At 33.1% G+C, this 22,570-nt stretch overlaps 2 protein-coding genes across 5 annotated transcripts; both read left to right on the top strand.

Annotated features, from left to right (window-relative positions):
• Positions 1 to 7,266: 7,266 nt before the first annotated feature.
• On the top strand, positions 7,267 to 13,483 carry LOC105133146 (telomere repeat-binding protein 5-like). 3 transcript variants are annotated; one of them, XM_011036991.1, is made up of 11 exons: positions 7,267 to 7,568; positions 8,953 to 9,150; positions 9,260 to 9,530; positions 9,615 to 10,115; positions 10,218 to 10,427; positions 10,524 to 10,664; positions 10,755 to 10,834; positions 11,150 to 11,391; positions 11,901 to 12,215; positions 12,380 to 12,443; positions 13,065 to 13,483. In XM_011036991.1, exons 2-11 carry the CDS (start codon positions 9,070 to 9,072, stop codon positions 13,236 to 13,238), a joined length of 2,079 nt encoding a protein of 692 aa, XP_011035293.1. In that variant the 5' UTR covers positions 7,267 to 7,568; positions 8,953 to 9,069; the 3' UTR covers positions 13,239 to 13,483. The 3 variants fall into 3 exon arrangements, with proteins under 3 accessions (XP_011035293.1, XP_011035292.1, XP_011035294.1); XM_011036990.1 differs by having other exon boundaries at positions 9,260 to 10,115; XM_011036992.1 differs by having other exon boundaries at positions 9,260 to 10,115; positions 12,380 to 12,502; positions 13,065 to 13,148.
• Positions 13,484 to 16,888: 3,405 nt separating this feature from the next.
• Positions 16,889 to 20,060, top strand: LOC105133145 (scarecrow-like protein 14). 2 transcript variants are annotated; one of them, XM_011036988.1, is made up of 2 exons: positions 16,889 to 17,118; positions 17,368 to 20,060. In XM_011036988.1, exon 2 carries the CDS (start codon positions 17,368 to 17,370, stop codon positions 19,648 to 19,650), a length of 2,283 nt encoding a protein of 760 aa, XP_011035290.1. In that variant the 5' UTR covers positions 16,889 to 17,118; the 3' UTR covers positions 19,651 to 20,060. The 2 variants fall into 2 exon arrangements, with proteins under 2 accessions (XP_011035290.1, XP_011035291.1); XM_011036989.1 differs by having other exon boundaries at positions 17,346 to 20,060.
• The last annotated feature ends 2,510 nt before the right edge of the window (positions 20,061 to 22,570 follow it).

The raw sequence follows: 22,570 nt of genomic DNA, 5'->3' as shown, positions 1-22,570 counted from the left end.
CATGAAAAAAAAGCCGATACCTTTGGTTTTTTTTTTAAAAAAATTACTTTCTAAATATTAAATTTTTTCTCTTTAATTATCAGACTTTTATGACACGGTTCCCAGGTTTGACGGATTAACTCAGTTGATTCAGATTTTTTTCATTAGTTTTTTCCTTCCTGTTGGTTTTTTCTCTTTGTTTTTTTTTAATTAATCTATTTAATTATCACACTTTTATGACATGATCTTACAGCCAGACCTACATCCAAGGCTATTGGGTTTAGTATTGCGGTCAAACCCACTTAAACTTGGGTCATGCAAGTTTAATATTATTATTAATATTATAAATATTACTCTTAGATCAAGTGTTGTAGTCAAATCTAAGATTTTTAAGTATAACTCTGTAAAAAAATATAATTCTTTTACATCTTAGTTCTTTTTAATTTTTTTATATAAAAAAAATTAATCCACAATATCACACAGATAATGTAATTAGTATAAAAATTAAAAGTCAAGGTAAATTCACTATACATCTGAGCATATATCACTACTCAACATAATAATATAATTATTGTTTTATTCTTTATAAGAAAACTCGATCAACTAACTCTGGATTTTTTTTCTAGGTTAATTGATAAAAACAAATAATTTTTTTCAATTTGTAAAAAGTGATAAAATAATTAACTTTTTTTGCCAAGCTAGTTTTCCTTTTTCACTTTTTTCAAAAACATGGTGAAATAAATAAATTACTACTGATATTAAAATTTCTTTAACATGCTTTCACGAGCTTTTTCATGTCTGCATCCTTATTTTATTTTATAGTTATTATCAAGTTAATTTAGAAGTTATTTAATTTTTTAATAAATACAAATATTAATTAGAAAAATTAATTAATTTGTGCAACACACCTACTATCATGTTAGGTTTGTTCTCGCTATTCAGATAGTATATGTAACATAGTCTTGTAGTTAAATACTAGCTTTGATGGCAATATTTTAATAGTCTTGAGTACCCCTCTCTCCATGAAACGGCTTGCTTGGCCAACAAATATTTGGATTGACATTAATGATTTTTTTTATTTTTATTTTTTCTCTTTCCATCTTAATATTTATGTCCGCATCCTCCAAGTATTTATTCAATTTATTTTTCTTTTTATATTTAATTTTAATTATTTTTTATTTTATTTAAAATAATTTATAAAATTAGTTTTTTTAGATCATTTTTTTGTTGAAAATTTTATTTTTAAATTTATTTTTTAGTATTTTGTTGATCGAAAATTTAAATTCATAATTATTTTTTTAGATTTGCTTTCTATAGAGTAATCTCAATCCCATAATTCAAGTCATGAATTTAAAATGTTAGCTCAAATTATCTTAAGTTAGACCTAACACTCTTAGATCTTAGTCTTTTTTTATATTTTTTATGCTAAAAAAAATTAACCTGTGGCGTAAGTCTTTGTTTATTTTTCCTTTTTCTTTTCATTTTTAATCCTTTCACTATAAACTCCACAGTGCAATTCATAGTAAAAAAGCCGATACCTTTAGTTTTTTTTAAAAAAATTTACTTTCTAAATATTAAATTTTTTCTCTTTAATTATCAGATTTTTATGATACGGTTCCCAGGTTTGACGGATTAACTCAGTTGATTCAGATTTTTTTCATTAGTTTTTTCCTTCCTGTTGGTTTTTTCTCTTTGTTTTTTTTTAATTAATCTATTTAATTATCACATTTTTATGACACGATTTTACAGTCAGACATACATCCAAGGCTATTGGGATTAGTATTGTGGTCAAACCCACTTAAACTTGGGTCATGTAAATTTAATGTTATTATTAATATTATAAATATTACTCTTAAATTAAGTATTGTAGTCAAATCTAAGATTTTTAAGTATCACTCTGTAAAAAAATATAATTCTTTTAAATCTTAATTCTTTTTAATTTTTTTATACAAAAAAAATTAATCCACAATATCACGCAGATAATGTAATTAGTATAAAAACTAAAAGTCAAGGTAAATTCACTGTACATCTGAGCATATATCACTACTCAGCATAATAATATAATTATTGTTTTATTCTTTATAAGAAAACTCGATCAACTAATTCTGGATTTTTTTTCTATGTCAATTAGTTATTTTTTTAATTGATAAAAATAAATAATTTTTTTCAATTTGTAAAAAGTGATAAAATAATTAACTTTTTTTGCCAAGCTAGTTTTCCTTTTTCACTTTTTTCAAAAACATGGTGAAATAAATAAATTACTACTGATATTAAAATTTCTTTAACATGCTTTCACGAGCTTTTTCATGTCTGCATCCTTATTTTATTTTATAGTTATTATCAAGTTAATTTAGAAGTTATTTAATTTTTTAATAAATACAAATATTAATTAGAAAAATTAATTAATTTGTGCAACACACCTACTATCATGTTAGGTTTGTTCTCGCTATTCAGATAGTATATGTAACATAGTCTTGTAGTTAAATACTAGCTTTGATGGCAATATTTTAATAGTCTTGAGTACCCCTCTCTCCATGAAACGGCTTGCATGGCCAACAAATCTTTGGATTGACATTAATGATTTTTTTTTTTCTCTTTCCATCTTAATATTTATGTCCGCATCCTCCAAGTTTTTAAAGTATTTATTCAATTTATTTTTCTTTTATATTTAATTTTAATTATTTTTTATTTTATTTAAAATAATTTATGAAATTAGTTTTTTAGATCATTTTTTTGTTGAAATTTTTATTTTTAAATTTATTTTTTAGTATTTTGTTGATCGAAAATTTGAATTCATGATTTTTTTTTTAGATTTTTTACGGAGTAACAATCCCATAATCCAAGTTATGAATTTAAAAGGTTAGCTCAAATTATCTTAAGTCTTTATTTTAGCTTTTTTTTACAATTTATTTTTTTATTTCATCATTCAATAATAAATTTTTTTTGTAAATAAGTTTTCCTGAATTTATATATTAAGTTGCAAGTTTAGTCTTTTAATTCAAGTTGGTTTCAACTAATTTTCATTTTATTTAATTTATTTATTATTGTTGTCTTTTTTTTTACTAGACAATTAATTTAACCAATATTATTAAATTTAATTAGTATCTCCTAAATTTTTCTCATTTATTTAGCAACACTATAATCATCTTAGTATTTTTTATCCTGCCACCGGTATAGTCCGGGATACAGGTATAGTTTTAAACCTAAGGATGTATTTAGTTTCAAGTCAAATTCAACATTTAACCTCCTGTACTCTTCTTGTTTGGTATGGGAAGGACAATCGAAAGGATTGATTGTCAATCTAATACGGAACGAGGAGGAATATTAAAGGGGAAAAGTTTAAAAATTGTGCTAATTTATTATTATTATTATTGTTATTATTTTGTTCAAAACACACCATTAAATTTTCTATTTCTCTTTCTTGCGCATGTTAGTTGGGTCCCATCAGTACATATTATTTACACTTTCAATTATATTTAATTTAAAATATGGTTTGAAATTTATCATGCCCGTTAACACTCATTATTTTAAAACACTCGTAAATATTCTAAACACTTAGTTCTTCAATCGTCTTTATTACACGTCCAATTTGTAATTTTCTTTCATATCTTATCCTAGTTTATAAATATCCGCTAATTTCCTTTTAAATTCCATGTATTTATCAGTCATGCACAGAAAAAACCTCAAAATCTGAATTTTTTTTTATACTCGATGCATATGCAATGTCATGCTTTTTGTTAAATTATACTAAAAAATATACTAAAAAGATATAATTTTTAAAATTAATTATTTCAATTTTATTTACCTTGTTAACACCAGGTCAGTTTGAAATTTCATTTTAATTAGTGTTTAAAAAAATAATTTTTTTATGTTTTTATTAATTTAATGTATCATATTAAAAATATTATTTTAATATTTTTTAAATAATTTTTTTAAAAAAACAAATATTTTTTCTTTAAAAAAAATCCCCTTATCACTAGTAACACGTTTTGGCATGTGAGAGAAAGGTACATTTCAACCCTCTCATAGCCCACCAACCCTCTCCACCTAGTGTTATAACTACCCTTCTTGACTCAACAATAGGCACAAGAATAGGAACTTTTGTACTGTGAATCCATTCCTGCTATTACACGTGTCATAACTATCCTTAAGTCCCCGCTCCTAAACAACATTGAACACCATCAACTGCGAATTAAAACCAGCCAAAGACATAAACGCCACACTGAACACCGTGGATCTTCTCTCTTGGCAATCCCTTTTTCTAGCGTGCGCGTGCACGTGCCCGTATTGACTTTTGTTTTCGGATATTTTTTTTTTAAATAACACAGTAAATCAAAGTTACGGTAGACTAACATTATTTCAAAAAAATTTAGTAAATTAATATATTTTTATATTATCATACTTTCAAAATATAATATTTATTTTAAAGGGCAATAATATAGTTGTTGTGTTTCATAATAATAATAATAATATTTAAACTTATTGAGTTTTGAAACACTATAATTATAATTACTAGATATAATTGTATAACTGGTCAATTGTTTTATATAAAAACTATAATTTTATAATTTTTTTTATTTTAAATGTGTTTTATGAGTAAAAATATATATATTTTTTAATTTATAAATTTAAAAATAAACTTTAATTAAAATATTAAAATATGTGGATTTATTATAACTAAATCGATATCTAAATAAATTATATGGATAACTTAACAAATATATTTATGGATTAATTAGATAAATTTAGGCTTATAAAATGTTATTATATCAAAATAATAACTTAAAAGTATCATAATTTTTTAGGTAATTGTTAGATCTTTTTAAATTTTTATATGGGTTTTCAAAAGTTATTTTTTATATAATAGAATGGAATTACTATCATGATTGTTATGTCTTTATATTTTAAAAACCTTATACTAGAAAATTAATTTTGTTATTTTCATGATTTTTTAAAAAATCAGTCAACTAGTTAGTATTAAATTTTAAATATATATCATGATTATAAACCACGAATAGCAGTTAAAATTTTGTTATGGATCACAGCCGCAACATCCAAAAATACACTATTTCACTAAAAACAATTATTACTTTTATATCATTTCATCATTTATTTGTAATCTACATGCTAATTGTTAAATTTATAATTTTTTTCTGGACAAAAATACTTATTTTTAATCTTTCATTGCACGGGGCCTACCTCCTCTCTCGGTCCCACCATGAACCCCACGCCCCCTTATCCCCGAACACAACGCCGTTACCTACCTGGCTCTCAAGTCTCAACCTTCCACGCAACCCCTCCGTCAACGTTATAAATAACGGAGATTCCCCTCCTAGCCGTCACTTGTTGAGAGTTCCCAGCCCACCACAGTCATATCTTTCAAAATATTTTTATATTTTAATTTAATTCCGTCTCAGATAATACTGACCAAAGAGAGACCAATAGGGGCCTCCCCTTTTGCCACGTGTGAAGCTAAGTTTTCTTTTTAATGCTTATTACTCTCTACGTGGCAAAAACCTAAAAGGAAACGGATTATCTTTATGACATTAAAATGCTTACTCTGTAAAGGTCAGCAGATCCAGCAACCCGGGTAGCAAAACTTCCTTTCATACCAGAATCACCCTATAATATGCAGAAATTATAAAGGAAAACGAACTGACAAACAGAAACGTTCACAAGTAAACTACAAGAACATTTTGTTTCTCCCATTAAGAAACATAATCATGTTCAGCACACTTCATCGTCATCTAACAGAAGCATAAAGGAAGAGTAAACAACATGCATGCTGTAATAAAAGAACAGGAAGTTAAAAAGAAAAATGAAGGCTAAAGAAGAGGTAAAAGTTTCATGAATTTGGATGCCAAGATAATTCTTTTCAAAGGATAAACAAAAAAAAAATGACAAAATTCAGTAGAAGAGACAAAACTACAAGAATGTGATTGCAAGCATTGAAGTTTTAGAACATTGGTGTTATAAAATAGTTTCAAGCAATACCTAGTAATTCCTAAAATAGTTTCTACTAATACCTGTTAATTCCATCAAAATCATCTCAAACCGATTTTAAACCTTTTTTTTTTAATATATTTTCAAGTAAAAAATTCTTAAAAAACAATTATTATCACACTTAATTTAAAATATCTAAAATATCCTCAATTACTTATAATGTTTTTTTATTAATATTTAATATGAATATGTGATCTTACCTCTCTTATTTTTATAAAAGCACTATAAATTTTTTATATTTGTTGGTTAATTTCTTACAACTCACAACAACGAAAATTTCCCAGTTCGATTTTCGATTAAATAAGCTAAAATTTAATAAGCTCTCGAAATTCTTAACATTTGAACCACCAAATTGCTATTATTCAACTTTTTACGGGAAGAAAACTGCTGCTTGATATGGTTACATTGCTGAGTATATATTTCGGATGAGTGGATTAAATTTACAGGTGAAAGGAAGGAAAAAAACAGCCAATTCTTTCTACAAAGTCAAATACAAGATTAAAGAATTTAATATTATCAAACCAATCTTTACCTGTGTAACAACTGATAAATGAGTTTGGTGTTTATATTACTATTCAAGATTCAAATGCTAATAGAAATTGTGGGAAAAAAAAATCTTGCGAGTATACCTACTCAAATAGCATGAAATTCAGTGTTGTATTCAAATCTTATGGAAAAGATACTGTGATTATTGGTTGCGAACTATGAATTTCCTTTTCTGATCCACAATAACAAAACACAGCCAGTAATTGAAGGATTCATCAACCTGAAAGATTCGAGCAAGACGCATACTGGATTCATTTGATAATATATTGTTTAGATTTAATATTATTTGGATTTAGTTGCACATACCATAATTAGAGGCTACATTTTCAGTGAGTTTCCATCAATACAAATTCTGTATCTGAAGGGGTTTTTACGTGGTGACAATATAGCAAGTAGCATGGCCTCTATATGTAAACAGAATTCAAATAGACGGGTCAAAAACAACACCACGAAACAAATTCAAAATGAAAAAAAATAGCAGAGAGAGAGAGAGAGAGCCCGATGTTTTTCTCAGTCGTGTGGATGATAGAATGCCAAAGAAGGGTAAACCAATCATGAAGACCGGTCTTTAGGTAGTTTCCATGACTGGCTATAGCAAGTCATTTGGAAGAACTAACCGATAGGTCCCGTGACCAAGGGTCACTGGTATAAGAACTGGGGTTTAAGCAAAACTTCGGGTGGTTTTAGAGGGTTTTGCAATCACAGAGAGAGAGAGAGAGAGAGAGGATGGTTTTAGAGGGTTTTGCAATCAGAGAGAGAGACAGAGAGAGAAGAGTTTTTATTTTATTTTAGTAAGAGAGAGAAATAAAATTGGGTAGCGTTTTAAACATCAACGGTTTTTTGGTGAAAGGAAAATATGGGATAGAAAATGAGAGAAAGAAAGTGTCGTGTAAGGGACAAGACGATTGTGTTCTTCTTCTTCTATGATCTTTGCATTTTCTTCTAAATTTTCTCTCAGAATCGTCTTCTTCCTGCAAAGGGAAAAAAAGGGGTCGACTTTGAACCGAAAAAAGAAGAGAATTTTGGCTGTTCAATAAGAGGTGAGTGACCATATGGATTATTTTGTGAATTTTGTTTCACCAATTGTCTGGAAGTTTGGTGTTTTGAAGAGTTTTTTTCTGGTGACACTGTGCTTCGTTTTGTTTGGTTGATGTAAAATGGGATTTTGACGGAAAACTCGAAGCAAGAATGACTCCTACATGAATCCAAGTTTTGAACTTTTTTTCTCTCTCGTTTTCCTCTGTGTAATCTTGAAACTTCAAGGGGGTTTCTTTTCTTGCTCTGATTCATCTCTCTCTCCCTGTTCTTTCATGGATTTGCGTTTCAATCGACAATTGTGGGTTTCTTTTCTTGCTTGATTCATCTCTCTCTCTCTCTCTCCCTGTTCATTCATGGATTTGCGTTTCAATCGACAATTCTGTTTTCAACATATTTTCGATCTGAGATTTCTTGAGTGATTTATCGTTGCTAAAATGTCTTTTTTTTCTTTTCAAAAATACAGAATTTCTCCTTTTAACTTAAGAGGTGATGATAAAGATTCATTTTTTAACAAGTATTTTGGTTCTTAATGGTCGATCCTTGTTGAAGGTCTTAGATCCTCTGGATTCATCTGGTCTGAATAGCTCTCAATTCCTTCTTGAGTGTCTGAATTTCAGTTTTCGGGATTTTGTTACTTGGATCCTTTTTATCAGGGTTTTGTTGTGGTTTTAGTTTATTTTTTATTTATAAAATTAATCATATTCCTCATCGAACAGTGAAATTTTTGATGTCCCGATTATGACATCAAGTCTCGATTATTTTTTTTAGTCGTTTTTATGTATAAATCTTGGTTTTAGTTTATTGATCCCTGAGAATTTCTCACGCCTTTTCCTCGTGACAATTTTCCTCAATTTTTTTTCCTGGTTTATCCGGTTTTTTTTTTTTTGTGTGTACTTGCTGTTTGTGGTTAGATCATGAGGATATGATTAGGTAATTTTTCCAAGTTCTGTGCTTGTGTGTGGTGGATTCTGTATGGATTGAGTTGGGTTGCAAGGGATAAGAGCCTAAAAATCATGATCAGATGCAAAAATTCTGATGCAAGTTTGCAATTCACAAATCCAGTGTTTATTCGTACCAGGACAAAGAATTCTAATTATTGCAAACAGCACCTGTATGCAGTGACCCTTGTTTGTTGAGAATTTGCACGCAGGATTGATCTTTTATTTGATGCTGGTTTATGGGTTTCATTTTAAACCGTGTATCGTGCGAATTTCTTGTAGAGAGAACTTTTTTCATAATGGGTTTTTCTTTTCCTCTTCTTTTTAAAGTTTAATTTCTGGTGTTGAGTTTGTAGCCATGGGTTTTTGGCTTTGTACCTAATTGTCAGTTTTACATTCTATTCATTGGATAAGTCATCTCTTGATGATCTCATTCATTTGTTGCCAGGGTTTTATCGTTGGGGTTTGAAAGCTTGAGTGATTGGGCAAATTGTGCATTTTTGAAAATTTGAACCACAAATGCTGTTACTCTGTACATGATGTGTCCTTGGTATGATCTCTGAGTATGGTGTTGCAGAAGAGATTAGATTACGGATTCAATGGCTATCAGGTTCCGCACATGCCCCGAGCTACCAGATCAGCTAGGGTAACGTACTTTCTACTCTGTTGTGATGCCAGATGTTCCAATTATGTTTTTCCTTACCTTTTATTTTCCCTCTGTTGCCAAAACTCAAGTCTTTTTTTGTTTTGTTTAGAGGAGACGTTCCTTTAAGAAGAAACATGAAGAGGATCAGATGTGTGCATTTGACTTATTGGCCATTGTAGCTGGAAAGTTATTGCTTGATAAAGAAAGTGCTCCTAGTTCTAGTAATACATCAGCGGACAAATATCAGTGTGCAGTTGTTAATAGTGCTGTAAAATATGAATGGCAGGATGAAGAAAAACCTTTGAAAGTAGAAGCCTGTGATCAGGGAAGTGCTGCCAGGAATTTCTTTGTTTCTGATCTACCACAAGTTCATGGACAAGGTTGCAGTTCCAAAGAATCTCTTGTCACTCAGAATAACCTCAATTTAAGATTAGCTTCTGCACTAACAAAGTCAGACTCTGCAGGGAGGTCCAGTGCTGAGAAGTTGAGAAATGACAAAAGCAAGAATGATATAGGTACTTTTGCCAGCAAAGTAGAGGGAGTTTCCTCTGAGTACGGAGAATTTGGTGACTGTAAATTAGAGGTTGAAACCAAAAGAGCAGTGAAAGATGAGCCTGGTAAGTCTGGGGTGGTGCTAAGCAGCACTGCGGCTGACATGTGCAGTTTAGATGATCCTGTGGTTCTGGATGCAAAACCTCCTGCACTGGCCAGTTTGGACAGTTGCGCCAAGGTGCCTCTGTGTAGGAACCATATTCCCAATAGTCCCAATCTCACAGATCGGGATGATGTAAATGTAGTTAGTAGAGATGATGACGATAACTACTCTGGGTGCACTCACCCTATCACCAAAAAAAAATTCTTTAGGCCAGCACCACGTATCGGAGATCGAAGAATCAGGAAAATTTTGGCTTCTAAATACTGGAAAGTAGCTCCAAAATTCAAGGATGCTACAGTTTCTAACTCTTGTAAGTAGTTTTACGTGCCAGCTGATTTATGTTTCTTGTTTGCATTACAATCCAAGATAAATTGTTTGTTGTTTTTTAATGCAAATCTTCTGATGTGTCTAGATGGGGATTTGAAGCCTGTTTTCCACAAGAGGAAGAACTATTACAGACAACAAAGGTCTGAAAGGCTATATCCTTTCAAAAAAAGGAAGCACTATGCCTATAGCTCACCATCAAAACTTGATGGGGGACTAAGTTGCGAGTTTGTATCTGATTCACCTCGAAAGGGCAGCAATGGAGATGCTTCTGGTTCCTGTTCAAGGATGCATGGAGGTCTCTTTAATTGATTTTTGTTCTGATATTTGCATTAGATTCTGAGATTATTGCCCTTTGTTAGCATTTGCTAAAAAAATCCTCATTCTTAAACAGTGACTGGGGCATCATCTTCATTTGTGGCTCAACACGCTTCATTCCAACCCTGGGATTCTCATGGTATGAGAACCTTTAATGGAGGGGCATCATCTTCATTTGTGGGTCAACGCTCTTCATTCCAACCTAGGGATTGTCATGGTACGAGGACCTTTAATGGATTGATTGATATGTACTCTTTTGACTTAATTGGTGAGGATCTTACAAGAAGGTGCCTTTCCTTTTCCTCAGTGAAGCTCAGGATCAAGTCTTTCAGGGTGCCAGAGCTTCTTGTTGAGATTCCAGAAAGTTCAACTGTTGGCTTATTGAAGGTATCAATCATTGACTACAATAATTACGATAATTGAATTTTCCTTGCCCTTCTTAGTTGCATATATAGGTATATGTAGACAAGAAATTGCATATGCATGCTCAAGTTTTATTGTCTGTACAGCCCAGGTGTGTTGTCAAGACTTGCAACATTGTTGGCATGTATCTGTTTTTACGTTTATACATGTGTTTATTCATTCTCTATACTACCCAATCCTCTGATGGATCATGTGATAACAATTTGCTATGTGAATTGTAAATCTCTTTCATCAGACAACTGACCTCTAGTGTGTATTCTAATGATATGTGTTTTGTAGAGGACGGTAATGGAGGCTGTGACTGCTATACTTGGTGGTGGTTTACGTGTTGGTGTACTTCTTCAAGGAAAGAAGGTTAGGGACGACAACAAAACTTTATTGCAGACCGGGATTTCTCACACTAACCAGTTGGATTCTTTGGGTTTTTGCTTGGAGCCTAATCCTTCACAAACCCCCCCTTCTTTGTGTCCTGAAGATTCTCCCTTTCTACTTCAATGTGACACACCAGACCCTTTAAGCAGGTAATTGGAAAGTACTCTGACCTCCTTGGAAATCAGCCTTTCAGGTTTTAAGAAGTAGCATTTCTTTTTCTTTAATTTTTGGGAGACAAACCACAAGAAATGAAGACCAAGAAACCCTAGTCAATTTGCACCCAAAACTGTTTTTACCTTAGAGTCAAGAATGCAAAGCTACTTGCTGTCATTGATGTTCCTACGGACCTCAGAGTGGACTTCTGTAGTACTTTCAGATGTGTTAATTGGTGGCTTTGTTTATGATATTTAAGCAGATTGACATAAGGTAAGTTGATTTGTAAAGAAATAGTCCGATGCTAAGGAGAGTTAAAGGCAATATTGTTTTTACATTGCATGATAATTATTGGTATAATTTTTGTTTCTAATAGGTCTGAAATTTTGGATTGAGACACAGTAGCAGATTATGGTGACGTTGAATTCGGACTCCTTAGATTCACCCAAATCCAAAGGGATCAACTCAGTTGCTAATCAACTTATGGTTTATTGCTCTTTACCAGGTGTCCTCCCACTGCTGGTGTGGTGTGTCAGGGCATTTGTACTGGTTCTCCAGAGCCCCACCTGAACAATTTAGGGAAATGTATTGAAAGTGACCGTGATTCAGCATCCTCTCCTACTGACACTTCAATGGACCAAAGCACAAATTCAAAAGCGCTAGTTGCAGTACCAGCTATGAAAGTAGAGGCGCTAGCTGTGGTTCCAGCACACCAGAAATCCAAACAATCCGAGATTGTGCAGCGCCGAATTCGTCGACCTTTCTCCGTTGCTGAAGTTGAAGCATTGGTTCAAGCAGTTGAGAAACTTGGAACTGGAAGGTATGATTGGATTGATAATGTTTCACTTGGCCTGGTACAGAGCTTGATCAAAATGTTGTCTCAGTCTTAGCACCTTTATGTGCATGCATTTTAGAACATGATTTTCTCTCTTGCATTACAATTCTTTATAAAATGAAAATTTTAATTTTCTTATTGATCTGCAGGTGGCGTGATGTTAAACTGCGAGCATTTGATAATGCAAAGCATCGGACATATGTGGATTTGAAGGTGGGTTTTATTTTCTCACCTTGATACAAATTTACTACAGTACAGTTTGCGATGGTCAGGTATTTACTCTTCGTGCATATTGGACGTTCTGTTTCTTTACTCAATTGGATTTCTTGTCAGATATTTGGTTGTTACTTTGACGGTGTTTGATTGTTCCTAGATTGCATTATTGCAAGTAAGCTCTTTCAAAATTCAAAAATGTCAGGCTTTATGGCCTGGGTCCACCCACAATGGCACGTAGCTAGTTTAATATGTTCAACAAATAGTTGCTTGTATAACAGTTAAATGATCAGTTAGGGCTTTTCACCTTTCTAGTTTTATGTCCCACGAGGAGTCTCCATTCTAATCTTAGACGATGTCTCCTTGTGTACACTTCTCTTCTGATTGTCTCTCCTCCCCTCCTCTCCTGTCCTCGTGGCTAACATGCCCTTGCATAATTACATCCTTTCCACTTTTTTGTTGCATAAGTTTTCGACATCTTAGACGGCTCAATTGAATTGTCCCGGAAAGGAAAAGGTCAACTCGAGAAGCTCTCTGTATTCTAATGGCAGATTGCTTGAAGAGTACTAGTTGTCATGTCATGTGGTTTTATTTGTTGATGGGTGTTTTTTGATGGTATAGGATAAATGGAAAACACTGGTGCACACGGCAAGAATATCCCCTCAGCAAAGGAGAGGAGAGCCTGTTCCCCAGGAGCTCTTAGACAGGGTCCTAACTGCCCATGCTTACTGGTCCCAGCAGCAAGCCAACCAACAGTTCAAACACCAGCACGCAGAGACTTGCCTTCTCCTCTGAGAGCTCGCGGAACATGTTGGAACGAAGCCTAGACTAGTGGATTCAGAAGGATTTCTAATTTTTTTTTCTTTATTATGTGTATTTTTGTGATCATTGTGTAAAAAGTTGATGACAAGGGAGAAGTGTTGAAGCAATCTATGTAATATTCTTGTGCTCGCCGCCATTCTTTCCCTGCTTGGGAAGTTTGGCCCTTGTAAATGGTCAATGGAATAAGAGCTTCCTAACACAAATCATTTGGTAAAAGAGTCTTATCTCTTCGTAATTTATTTTTTCGGTCTTGGTGGGACTGAAGAATGGAATGGGGATGTCTTGCGATCTCATTATCAAAAATTTATTTGAGTAATTGTCATTCAACATGATAGAATCGGCATTAAATCACATTCAAATTAAGTTAATTCAATATGATACAAAGGATCAGGAGATGGATTCAATCCAAATTTATAATAGCCACAAAAAATCATTAGGCATTTTCTTTTTTCTGTTATGTTTTTGGTAGCGTTGCGTGGATTGAGCCGTATTGGCTTCTTCAAATGTTGCAAAATTGGATGATCAACCAGACCTCCATTAATACACTCTTGCTAGATAGGTGTCCATGTAAAAAATGGATGCTCAAGTGCAGACGGTGTATTTAAAAAAACATAAAAAATTTCATGACTTGACATTATAAAAAAAATTAATTAACAAAAATTAAAAGCTAATAAATCTAGGTGGCCAGTTAAAGGATAAACAATGAGCTGACTCATGACTCAAATGACCCAGGGCTTAGGATAGATGAGTTGGGTTTTAAAAGAAATTTAAAATTTCATGACTTGACATTCTAAAAAAAACTAATTAACAAAAATTAAAAGCCAATAAATCTAGGTGGCCAATTAAAGGATAAACAATGAGCTGACTTATGACTTGAGTGACCCAAGGTTTAGGGTAGATGAGTTGGGTTTTAAAAGAAATTTAAGAAAAATTAACTTGGTGTGAAACAATTAAAAACACGAGTTGATATATGACCTAGTCAAACTATGGAAAACCTAGTTAAAATCGGGTCAAAATTCATTGATTATTTTTTCTTATTTTATTTTTAAAATAATATCATTTTTATTTTTTTATAAAATAAAAAAATTATCTGACTTGGGTTAATTTTGGTCAATCCACTTGACAGATGACTTAGTATTTGTCTCGGATTGACTCCCAAACTAACTCTCGGAAAATGAAGGGCAACTTAAAGTTTTGAATTAAATGGAAAAAAAAAAATCAAATTAACATAAGAATCCTAAACAATAATTAAAATCAAAGAGAATGTAAACCAAATTTGAAAAATAAAAAACCAAGATCATGGATCTAAGGATAATATTGAAAACAAATTCAAATTTGATAAAAGAATTAAGAATCAAAATTAGAAATTAAAAACATTAAGGGCTTAACCTTAAATATCATCAAATTTTGAAAAGAAAAATCAAATTAACAAAAGAATCCAAAACCAAAAATAAATATCAAGAGAATGAGAACTAAACTTGAAAAAAAAAACAAGATTAAAATTTGATAAAAGGGTTAAGAATCAAACCTTGAAATCAAAACATTGAAGGCTAATTTTAAACATCATCAAACTTTAAATTTAATAGTAAAATTGAAAAGAAAAATTAAATTTACAAAAGAATCCAAATAAAAAATAAAAATCAAGAGAACGAAAATCAAACTTTAAGAAATTGAAAATAAAGATTATAGATCTAATGATGAAATTAAAAATAAATTAAGATATGATAAAAGAGTTAAGAATCAAACTTAGAAATAAAAAAATTTAGAGCCAAATATAAAATTTAATAAAATAAAAAGATAAATTTGATTTTTTTCACAGCTAATATAAAATTCAATGGATATGAGAGAGAGAATATGAAAAGAAAATGAAAGGACAACCAGTGACAAATCATCATTGAAAACATCACACGCGTCACCACATGTGGCAGAGAGCGTCATGGAGCTTTAAACGTCATAGTGGAATCTGGTATTTTTCAATCAGACAGTGGCTTGCACGCCATTAATTTTTTTAATAATTTTTAAAATTTGATAAATATTAAATCTCTCCTAGTCCAACTTAATAATAACATAAAAACCTATAGGAAATGACATAAACATCCCTAGACTAAAACCATACGATTTTGATAGTGAGACCAAGATATTCCTACAAAAAATAAATCAAAATTGACTATGAAACTTAATTTTTAATCGATCCAATGTTGAATAATAAAACTGAAAAAAAAAATAATGAAAAAAATATAAAAATAACTCAATTTAATCTAGATTAACCCTTAAAACACTATTTTTGAGTCATAAAGCTAAAATAATATAAAAATAAATTAAATTTTAATTATTAATCAATTTAATATTAAAATATACATATAAAAAATGCCTATGCTAATCCACCAAATAAAAACAAAACACACTAAATAAATAATAAATAATGTCTGTGAGAAGAGTAAAACTCACTACTCTTTTAGTTTATAGATTCATGTGTATTTATTTAGGAGTGTGATTGTAATTATTTTTTAAATTAATTTTTATTTTTAAAAAATTATTTTTAACATAGAAAAACAATTTAAAATATAAAAAAAAAATATTTTTAGTAAAAAAAATTAAATTTGGTAAGAATGGTGTCGCCATTCTTAAATAGAAAATAAAACTTGGCAACCAAAATACTGGTGGTTTCCTCAACATAATGAATTAATGCCCATTACCTTTATTAGAAAAATATGTACATGTTTTGGAATCTTGTCGAGGATATAATATTTTTTTTTTTTTTTTTTTTTGGAAGTTTTTTTTTTTTTTTTTTTGATTTACGTGGGGTGTCTGGGTCAGTTTACGCGCACCACGATTAATCCCCACGGCCCACTGAACACCCTGCAAACCCAGTAGGCAAGTAAAGCAGCGCGGGGCTGACAAGCATGCAACTCTAAGGCTCGAACCCGTGACAGCAAAAGACATAAGACGCCATTCCACCGCTGGGCCGTTGCCTTGGGTGCTTCCGTAGAAGTTTTCATTCTACAACGTGGTGTCATTCCGTAGAAGTTTTCATTCTACAACGTGGTGTCATGGGACCACAAAAAGATGGCTTCGGACTCATCCTGATAGTTGAACACTCCTGTGTATTGCACGTGTCAGAATATTAATTTTATTCTTATTATCCCAACTTGATGAAACCTGCAACCCAGGCCGGGTCCGGTGACTGCGCTTATATTATTACCAAACAGAACCTCACGTACCCATTGCCGCGAAGTCCGTGAAAGCCCGAGAAACGCATCAATCAGTAGAGTGGCTGCTACAGGTAACTCATCATCACTCCATTAATGCCCCGTCGGGGCTAATATGGAGTCACGTGTAAAAGACAATGACTCCCTTCTGTGTTCATCCTGTTATTGCAAGTTGGTGAAACAAGCAGTTGCTACAACAAGGGAGATGTGAGGTTTCCATGTAACCAATATTTGCCTCCTCCTTTAATTTGTAGTTCCTTTTTATATGAGCTTGATGTAATTATTTGGTCAAAAAAACCTGTTTCCTTCTATATATTTCTATACGTGAACCCGTTAGTCCCAAGCTTATTTTATTTTGATCTTTTAAATATACTTATATTTTTTTTGAAAAAAAAAAACATGAGAGATGTGATTGATTCGCCAAGGAGGCAAGTCTACAGTCATACCGGCAATGGCCGGTATATTTTACATCTTGGGACTCATATTTTCCGGACCGAAATAGGTAAAGAAGATATTATAGATTGATTGTCCTCCTCCTTTTATCAAGGAAAGCGCGCCGCCACTCATTTGCCACTCAGTCCGCGCCTCCCTTAATCGTATTCTTCGTTCCTTTCTTTCTTACCAGGGTTGACTCCGTTTCTCAGGTATGTCATATTCTCGCTTATACTCTTTGTTTATTTTAGCTTGTTACCTGAAATTTCGGATCCTGTAATAATTGTATTCTTTATGGGGCTTGTGTCACACTTTACAAATTACTGTCCTTCACTGTTTTTTATGTTTTACTTATGATTAGTTTTAGCTAATGAAAAAGATTGAAATTTTATATGTTTAAAGAGCTCAAAAGACTACTAAATTGTGTGTACTGATTCAGTTGATGTGGGGCTTGATAATGGATGGGTTCGGATTCTCGTTTCACTGAGTTCCCTGGTTCTAATAAATTTGAGGATGAGATGGTGTTTCCGGATTCAAATCAGTATCACAATGTTACTAATGGATTCAAGTTCGAAGATTTAGACTTCGACTGTGTAGAAAATCCACTTGTTTTGCCTGACCCAGATCCGGGTAACTCTGCTTTGTCGTCGATTACAGCCATCGATGAAGATTCTCCTTCTGATGATAATGACTCGGAGAATCTCCTCAAGTACATAAACCAGATGCTTATGGAAGAGGACATGGAAGAGAAGCCCTGTATGTTTCATGACCCGTTGGCACTTCAAGCTGCTGAGAGATCGCTTTATGATATTCTTGGTGAGAAGAACCGGCCATCCTTACCCCATGAATCTCCTTCGTATGGTGACCAGTTTTTGGTTGATAGCCCGGATGATGGTTTTTCGAGTAGCCGCAGTGATTATAGCAGCAATAAAAGTTCCTTTTCTAATTCAGTCAGCTCGGTAGATCCTCAAGGGAATGGTGAATTTGGGGAATTCAAACCGTTGTTTATGCAAACGCCTCTTCCTAATAATTTTGTTTTTCGTTCTGCTGCAAATTTCAGTTCAGAATCATCATTCAAATTACACAATGGGTTAGCAAGTAATGGTGATAGTGCCACGAAGCCCTCTGCTGGTAACATTGTGGCACCAAATTTGTTCAGTGACAGTGATTTCGCGTTACAGTTCAAGAGAGGTGTAGAGGAAGCTAGTAAGTTCCTTCCTAAGGGCAATCCACTGATTATTGATTTGGAGACCAGTGCACTGGCTCCAGAGATGAATAGAGATGCCCCGAAGGTGGCAGTTAAGGCCGAGAAGGAAGACAGGGAGTTTTTCCCCGAATGGTTGACGGGAAAGAAGAATCATGAGCGGGAGGATGAGGATTTTGAGGAAGAAAGAAGTAACAAGCAGTCTGCAGTTCATGTAGATGACAGCGAACTGTCAGAGATGTTTGATATGTTAGGAGGAGTTGGGGAAGGATGCCGACCTCCTGGGTGTATACTTGATGATCAGGCTGAACAGTGTGAATCAAGCAAGACAGTGCGGCAGAATGGGCAAACAAAGGGATCCGGTGGTAGCAAGACTCGGGCTAAGAGACAAGGAAATAACGAGGAAGTTGTTGATTTGAGGACTCTTCTAGTTCTATGTGCACAAGCAGTCTCCTCAAATGATCGCAGAGCCGCTAATGAACTACTGAAGCAGATCAGGCAGCACTCTTCACCTCTCGGTGATGGGTCTCAGAGGCTGGCTAATTGTTTTGCTAATGGCCTCGAAGCACGTTTGGCTGGAACGGGTACCCAGATATATACGGCACTGTCTACTGAAAAATGGTCGGCTATGGATATGTTGAAAGCTTATCAAGCTTATGTTTCAGCTTGCCCATTCAAGAAGATGGCAATCATCTTTGCAAACCATAACATACTGAAAGTGGCCGAGAAGGCATCGACACTTCATATAATAGATTTTGGTATATTGTATGGTTTCCAGTGGCCTCCCCTCATTTATCGCCTCTCAAGGAGATCAGGTGGGCCTCCCATACTGCGCATTACAGGAATAGAGCTTCCCCAAAGTGGTTTCCGGCCAGCAGAGAGAGTTCAAGAGACAGGTCGTCGCTTGGTAAAGTACTGTGAGCGCTATAATGTTCCATTTGAGTACAACCCCATAGCTCAGAAATGGGATACCATCCAAATTGATGACCTGAAGATCAATCAAGATGAAGTCCTAGCAGTAAATTGTCTCTTTAGATTTAAAAATCTGCTTGATGAGACAGTTGTAGTTAACAGTCCCCGGAATGCTGTTCTGAACTTAATCAGTAAGACAAAACCAGATATATTTATCCATGCTATCGTCAATGGATCGTACAATGCTCCTTTTTTTGTCACAAGGTTCAGGGAGACACTGTTCCATTTCTCTGCATTGTTTGATATGTTGGATAGTAATATGCCCCGTGAAGATGAGATGAGGTTGAAGTTTGAAAAAGAGTTCTATGGTCGGGAGGTAATGAATGTCATAGCATGTGAGGGCTCTGAGAGGGTTGAAAGACCTGAGACTTACAAGCAATGGCAGGTTCGGAACATGAGAGCTGGGCTGAAGCAACTTCCCCTGGACCCTCATGTCATAAAGAATTTGAAGTGTAAGGTGAAGGTTAGGTACCATGAAGATTTTGAGGTCGATGGAGATGGCCACTGGATGCTGCAGGGATGGAAAGGACGGATTATCATTGCATCCTCTGCCTGGATTCCTGCATAGGAATGAGACAGCTTGTTCTGAGAGTCACCTCCAAAAGTTGGCAGGCAAGGGTTTTTCTTGGTTAATGCAGTCAATGCTAGATGAAAGGGGAGCCAAAGTTGTCCTTGGACATTTTGTCTATATGCTGGAGAATATTGGGCTTACCGAGGCTTATAGAACGGGAGGGAGGGCTCATGTAGCAGATTGTGGTTGCCAGTTAGGTTTGCAGCATGCTACACCCTACTGTCTGGGAAGTTTCTGTACTTCTCAGTGACGTCATAGTGTCACGTGATTTTCTTGTATATTATAATCCTCTCTCCAGCCTCAACTGTCGAGTTTATTAGCAGCTGGTAGCTTTATCTTATTGTTCTCTGGTACTTTTTAACACCATCTAACTGTCATTTAGCCAAAGCTTTTGCGGTTTGGTGCGACCTTGGATAAATATTTTTTCATTTTAGATTAATGTGTGGATGTCAGGATGTATTTTGATTAATTTTACAAATTTTAAAATTAATAATTATATAATTTTTTATTGACTATGAGATTTCTGGACTCGAACCAGTTTAACTTTTAAATAGTGTATCCAAAACTTGAATAATTAAATTACACTTAATAGTTGTATTTTCTTCTGCCTTGTGTCTTCTGCGAGCTACATTCATCACAAATGTATTATGGTTACCTTAAGATTGGAGCTGGCTGTTGCATAAGACCCCGGTTTATTAATTTAACCAAGGTTGCTGGTCATTAGAGAAGTTTTGATATCAGTAACACGTCGGCTGTGTTTACTGCCAAAATCCAGGAAATCACGGGCCTTAAGACCCGGTTTATTAATCCTCAGGGTTATTTGACAAGCAACATGCCCAGAAGCATTCTGTTTTTCTGTTCTGTCTGCTGTTTTATTGACAGGGCTTTTTCCTAATTAGTAATCAATGCTCATTAAATTATTTCTGGTCAATGATTCACAACATTGGCTGGCTTGAATGGTAAGTAAACGCTGGTGTATCGTTTATCGTTACTTAATTAAGTCAAAAAACTAAATATCCAGAACTACTAAACAATAATGGTCCTAGGAATCGTGACCGATGGCTAAGCCTACCCAGATACAGGGATTACATTCAATGTTTCAGCAATAGTGGAGAGCACTGTCGTGGGATTTTGTATTGTTTAATCAGCTAGCTGCTGCCTTCTTTGAACATTCCAAGGTAAAAGAAAATGCTTGAAAGATGACAATCTATTTAATTAATTGAATGTTTTTGTTCCCATCTAATTCATGTGGTTTTACTTGGAAGAGGTCGCCCTCAACAAGCTGCAGAATTCGAAGACTAAACGATCGGCGATGTGGGGTTGAACAGGGACCAAGCAACCGTATCGATGCTTTTGTCCATAAAACATTTATTTACACTTCACAGGATCGACTTTCGATTTGCGGGACCCATGGAGACTAAAAAGTTCATCCTCGCAAGGTCCACTGAGCACGAAGCCAATCCTCTCTCTTAATCCAGCAAGTTGTATGGATCTCTCTAGAGCTAAAATTCCTCAGACAGGAACTAGTATTGGATGTCGCAGGTAAATTCATGCTCCTTCGAGGCAATTGAGCATGGCTGCAATGATCGAGAAACTAGCAATTAATTATTGTTAGTGCTTGGAATTTAATTGGCAATTAAAATTAATCAACTAAAAAGCAGTATCGGACAAATAATCATGACTCTTGATTAAAGGGTTTCACCTGGTTCAAGTTGGGCCACTGAAGTGTCCCAGGACAAGAGCCGAATCTTTCAATTAATCGTGGATGTGCCCGCGAAGTGGTCCTGGCTGATGATCTCATTAAAAGAAACTAAAACCTCGTATAATAGCCACGCTCTCAGAAACACTATTTATTGAACAACGTAATAATAGTTTTGTTTTTCCATAAAAAAATAAAAACTTAACACTGAATATTAAAATTATTGAAGTGTTTTTATATTGTCATTTGTTACCATCTTAATTGCGTAATGGAATGACATAATTATTATTAGAAGCAACAAATTTAAACTTGCCATCAAAGAATATTTTTGTTTTTATATAATGATTTTTTTGTTATTATAATATCAATTAAAGAAATTTTAGTATTCACATAAATATAAAAAATAATAAAATATTAACATACATTGTGAAACAAATAAAATGCTCATGAAAAATAAAAAAGTTAAAGTCAATAGATTTTTTAATCATTTCATAATAATTTTGACACTAAAAGATGCTTATGAATTTTACACGTGCGATACCTTCTAACATCCAAAAATACCTTTCTTGCGCTAAAAGATGCTTGTGAATTTTATACAGCATATCCAATACCTTCTAACATCCAAAAATACCTTTCGACATGTTGTAGGAAGTGTTGCCGTGTCTTTTTTCATGAGTAACATAAATTAAAGTTGGTGGTTTGGTTTGTCACTAGTGAACTTTTTTTTTTCCCTCTCTCCCATCCTTTTAAAATTATAATTTGACTTTTTTTGTAGTTGATATTTCAGTTTCAATTCTTATTCTTTTGATTTTTAATATTTTTTTATCTTTTTGTAAAAATTTTATTTATTTTTAATCTCATCCTTTAATCTCAATTTACAAATATTATATTTTTTGGTCCTTATTTTTTTGATTTCTAATTTTTTCCTTAGCCCTTTTGTAAAAATTTAATTTGTTTTTAATTTTATCCTTTAATTCAAATTGATAGTATTATATTTTTCAATTTGGTTCTCATTGTTTTGATTTCTAATTTTTTTCTTGATCTTTCCAAAAAAGTTATTATTCTTTTTAATTTTACCCTTTAATCATAAGTTTATTTTTTTATATCAATTTTGATCCTTATTTTTTTATTTATTTTCTAAAATTTTTTTTCAATTTCATCCTTCTCAAATGTAAATTTTTTTTGGTATTTGAATTTTGATCCTCATTATTTTAAATG

This window comes from Populus euphratica, unplaced genomic scaffold (genome assembly GCF_000495115.2).
Source record: "Populus euphratica unplaced genomic scaffold, PopEup_1.0 scaffold42.1, whole genome shotgun sequence".
NCBI classification, from domain to species: domain Eukaryota; kingdom Viridiplantae; phylum Streptophyta; class Magnoliopsida; order Malpighiales; family Salicaceae; genus Populus; species Populus euphratica.
This window is presented reverse-complemented; position numbering and strand designations above follow the sequence as displayed.

What these genes read in the sequence shown, in the direction of transcription:
- LOC105133146 (XM_011036990.1), top strand. Translation starts at nt 9,070, where the DNA reads ATGGTGTTGCAGAAGAGATTAGATTACGGATTCAATGGCTATCAGGTT. An exon ending in GAGCTACCAGATCAGCTAGG is followed by an intron (nt 9,151 to 9,259) that starts GTAACGTACTTT and finishes TGTTTTGTTTAG; the next exon opens with AGGAGACGTTCCTTTAAGAA. An exon ending in ACACCAGACCCTTTAAGCAG is followed by an intron (nt 11,392 to 11,900) that starts GTAATTGGAAAG and finishes GCTCTTTACCAG; the next exon opens with GTGTCCTCCCACTGCTGGTG.
- LOC105133145 (XM_011036988.1), top strand. Translation starts at nt 17,368, where the DNA reads ATGGGTTCGGATTCTCGTTTCACTGAGTTCCCTGGTTCTAATAAATTT.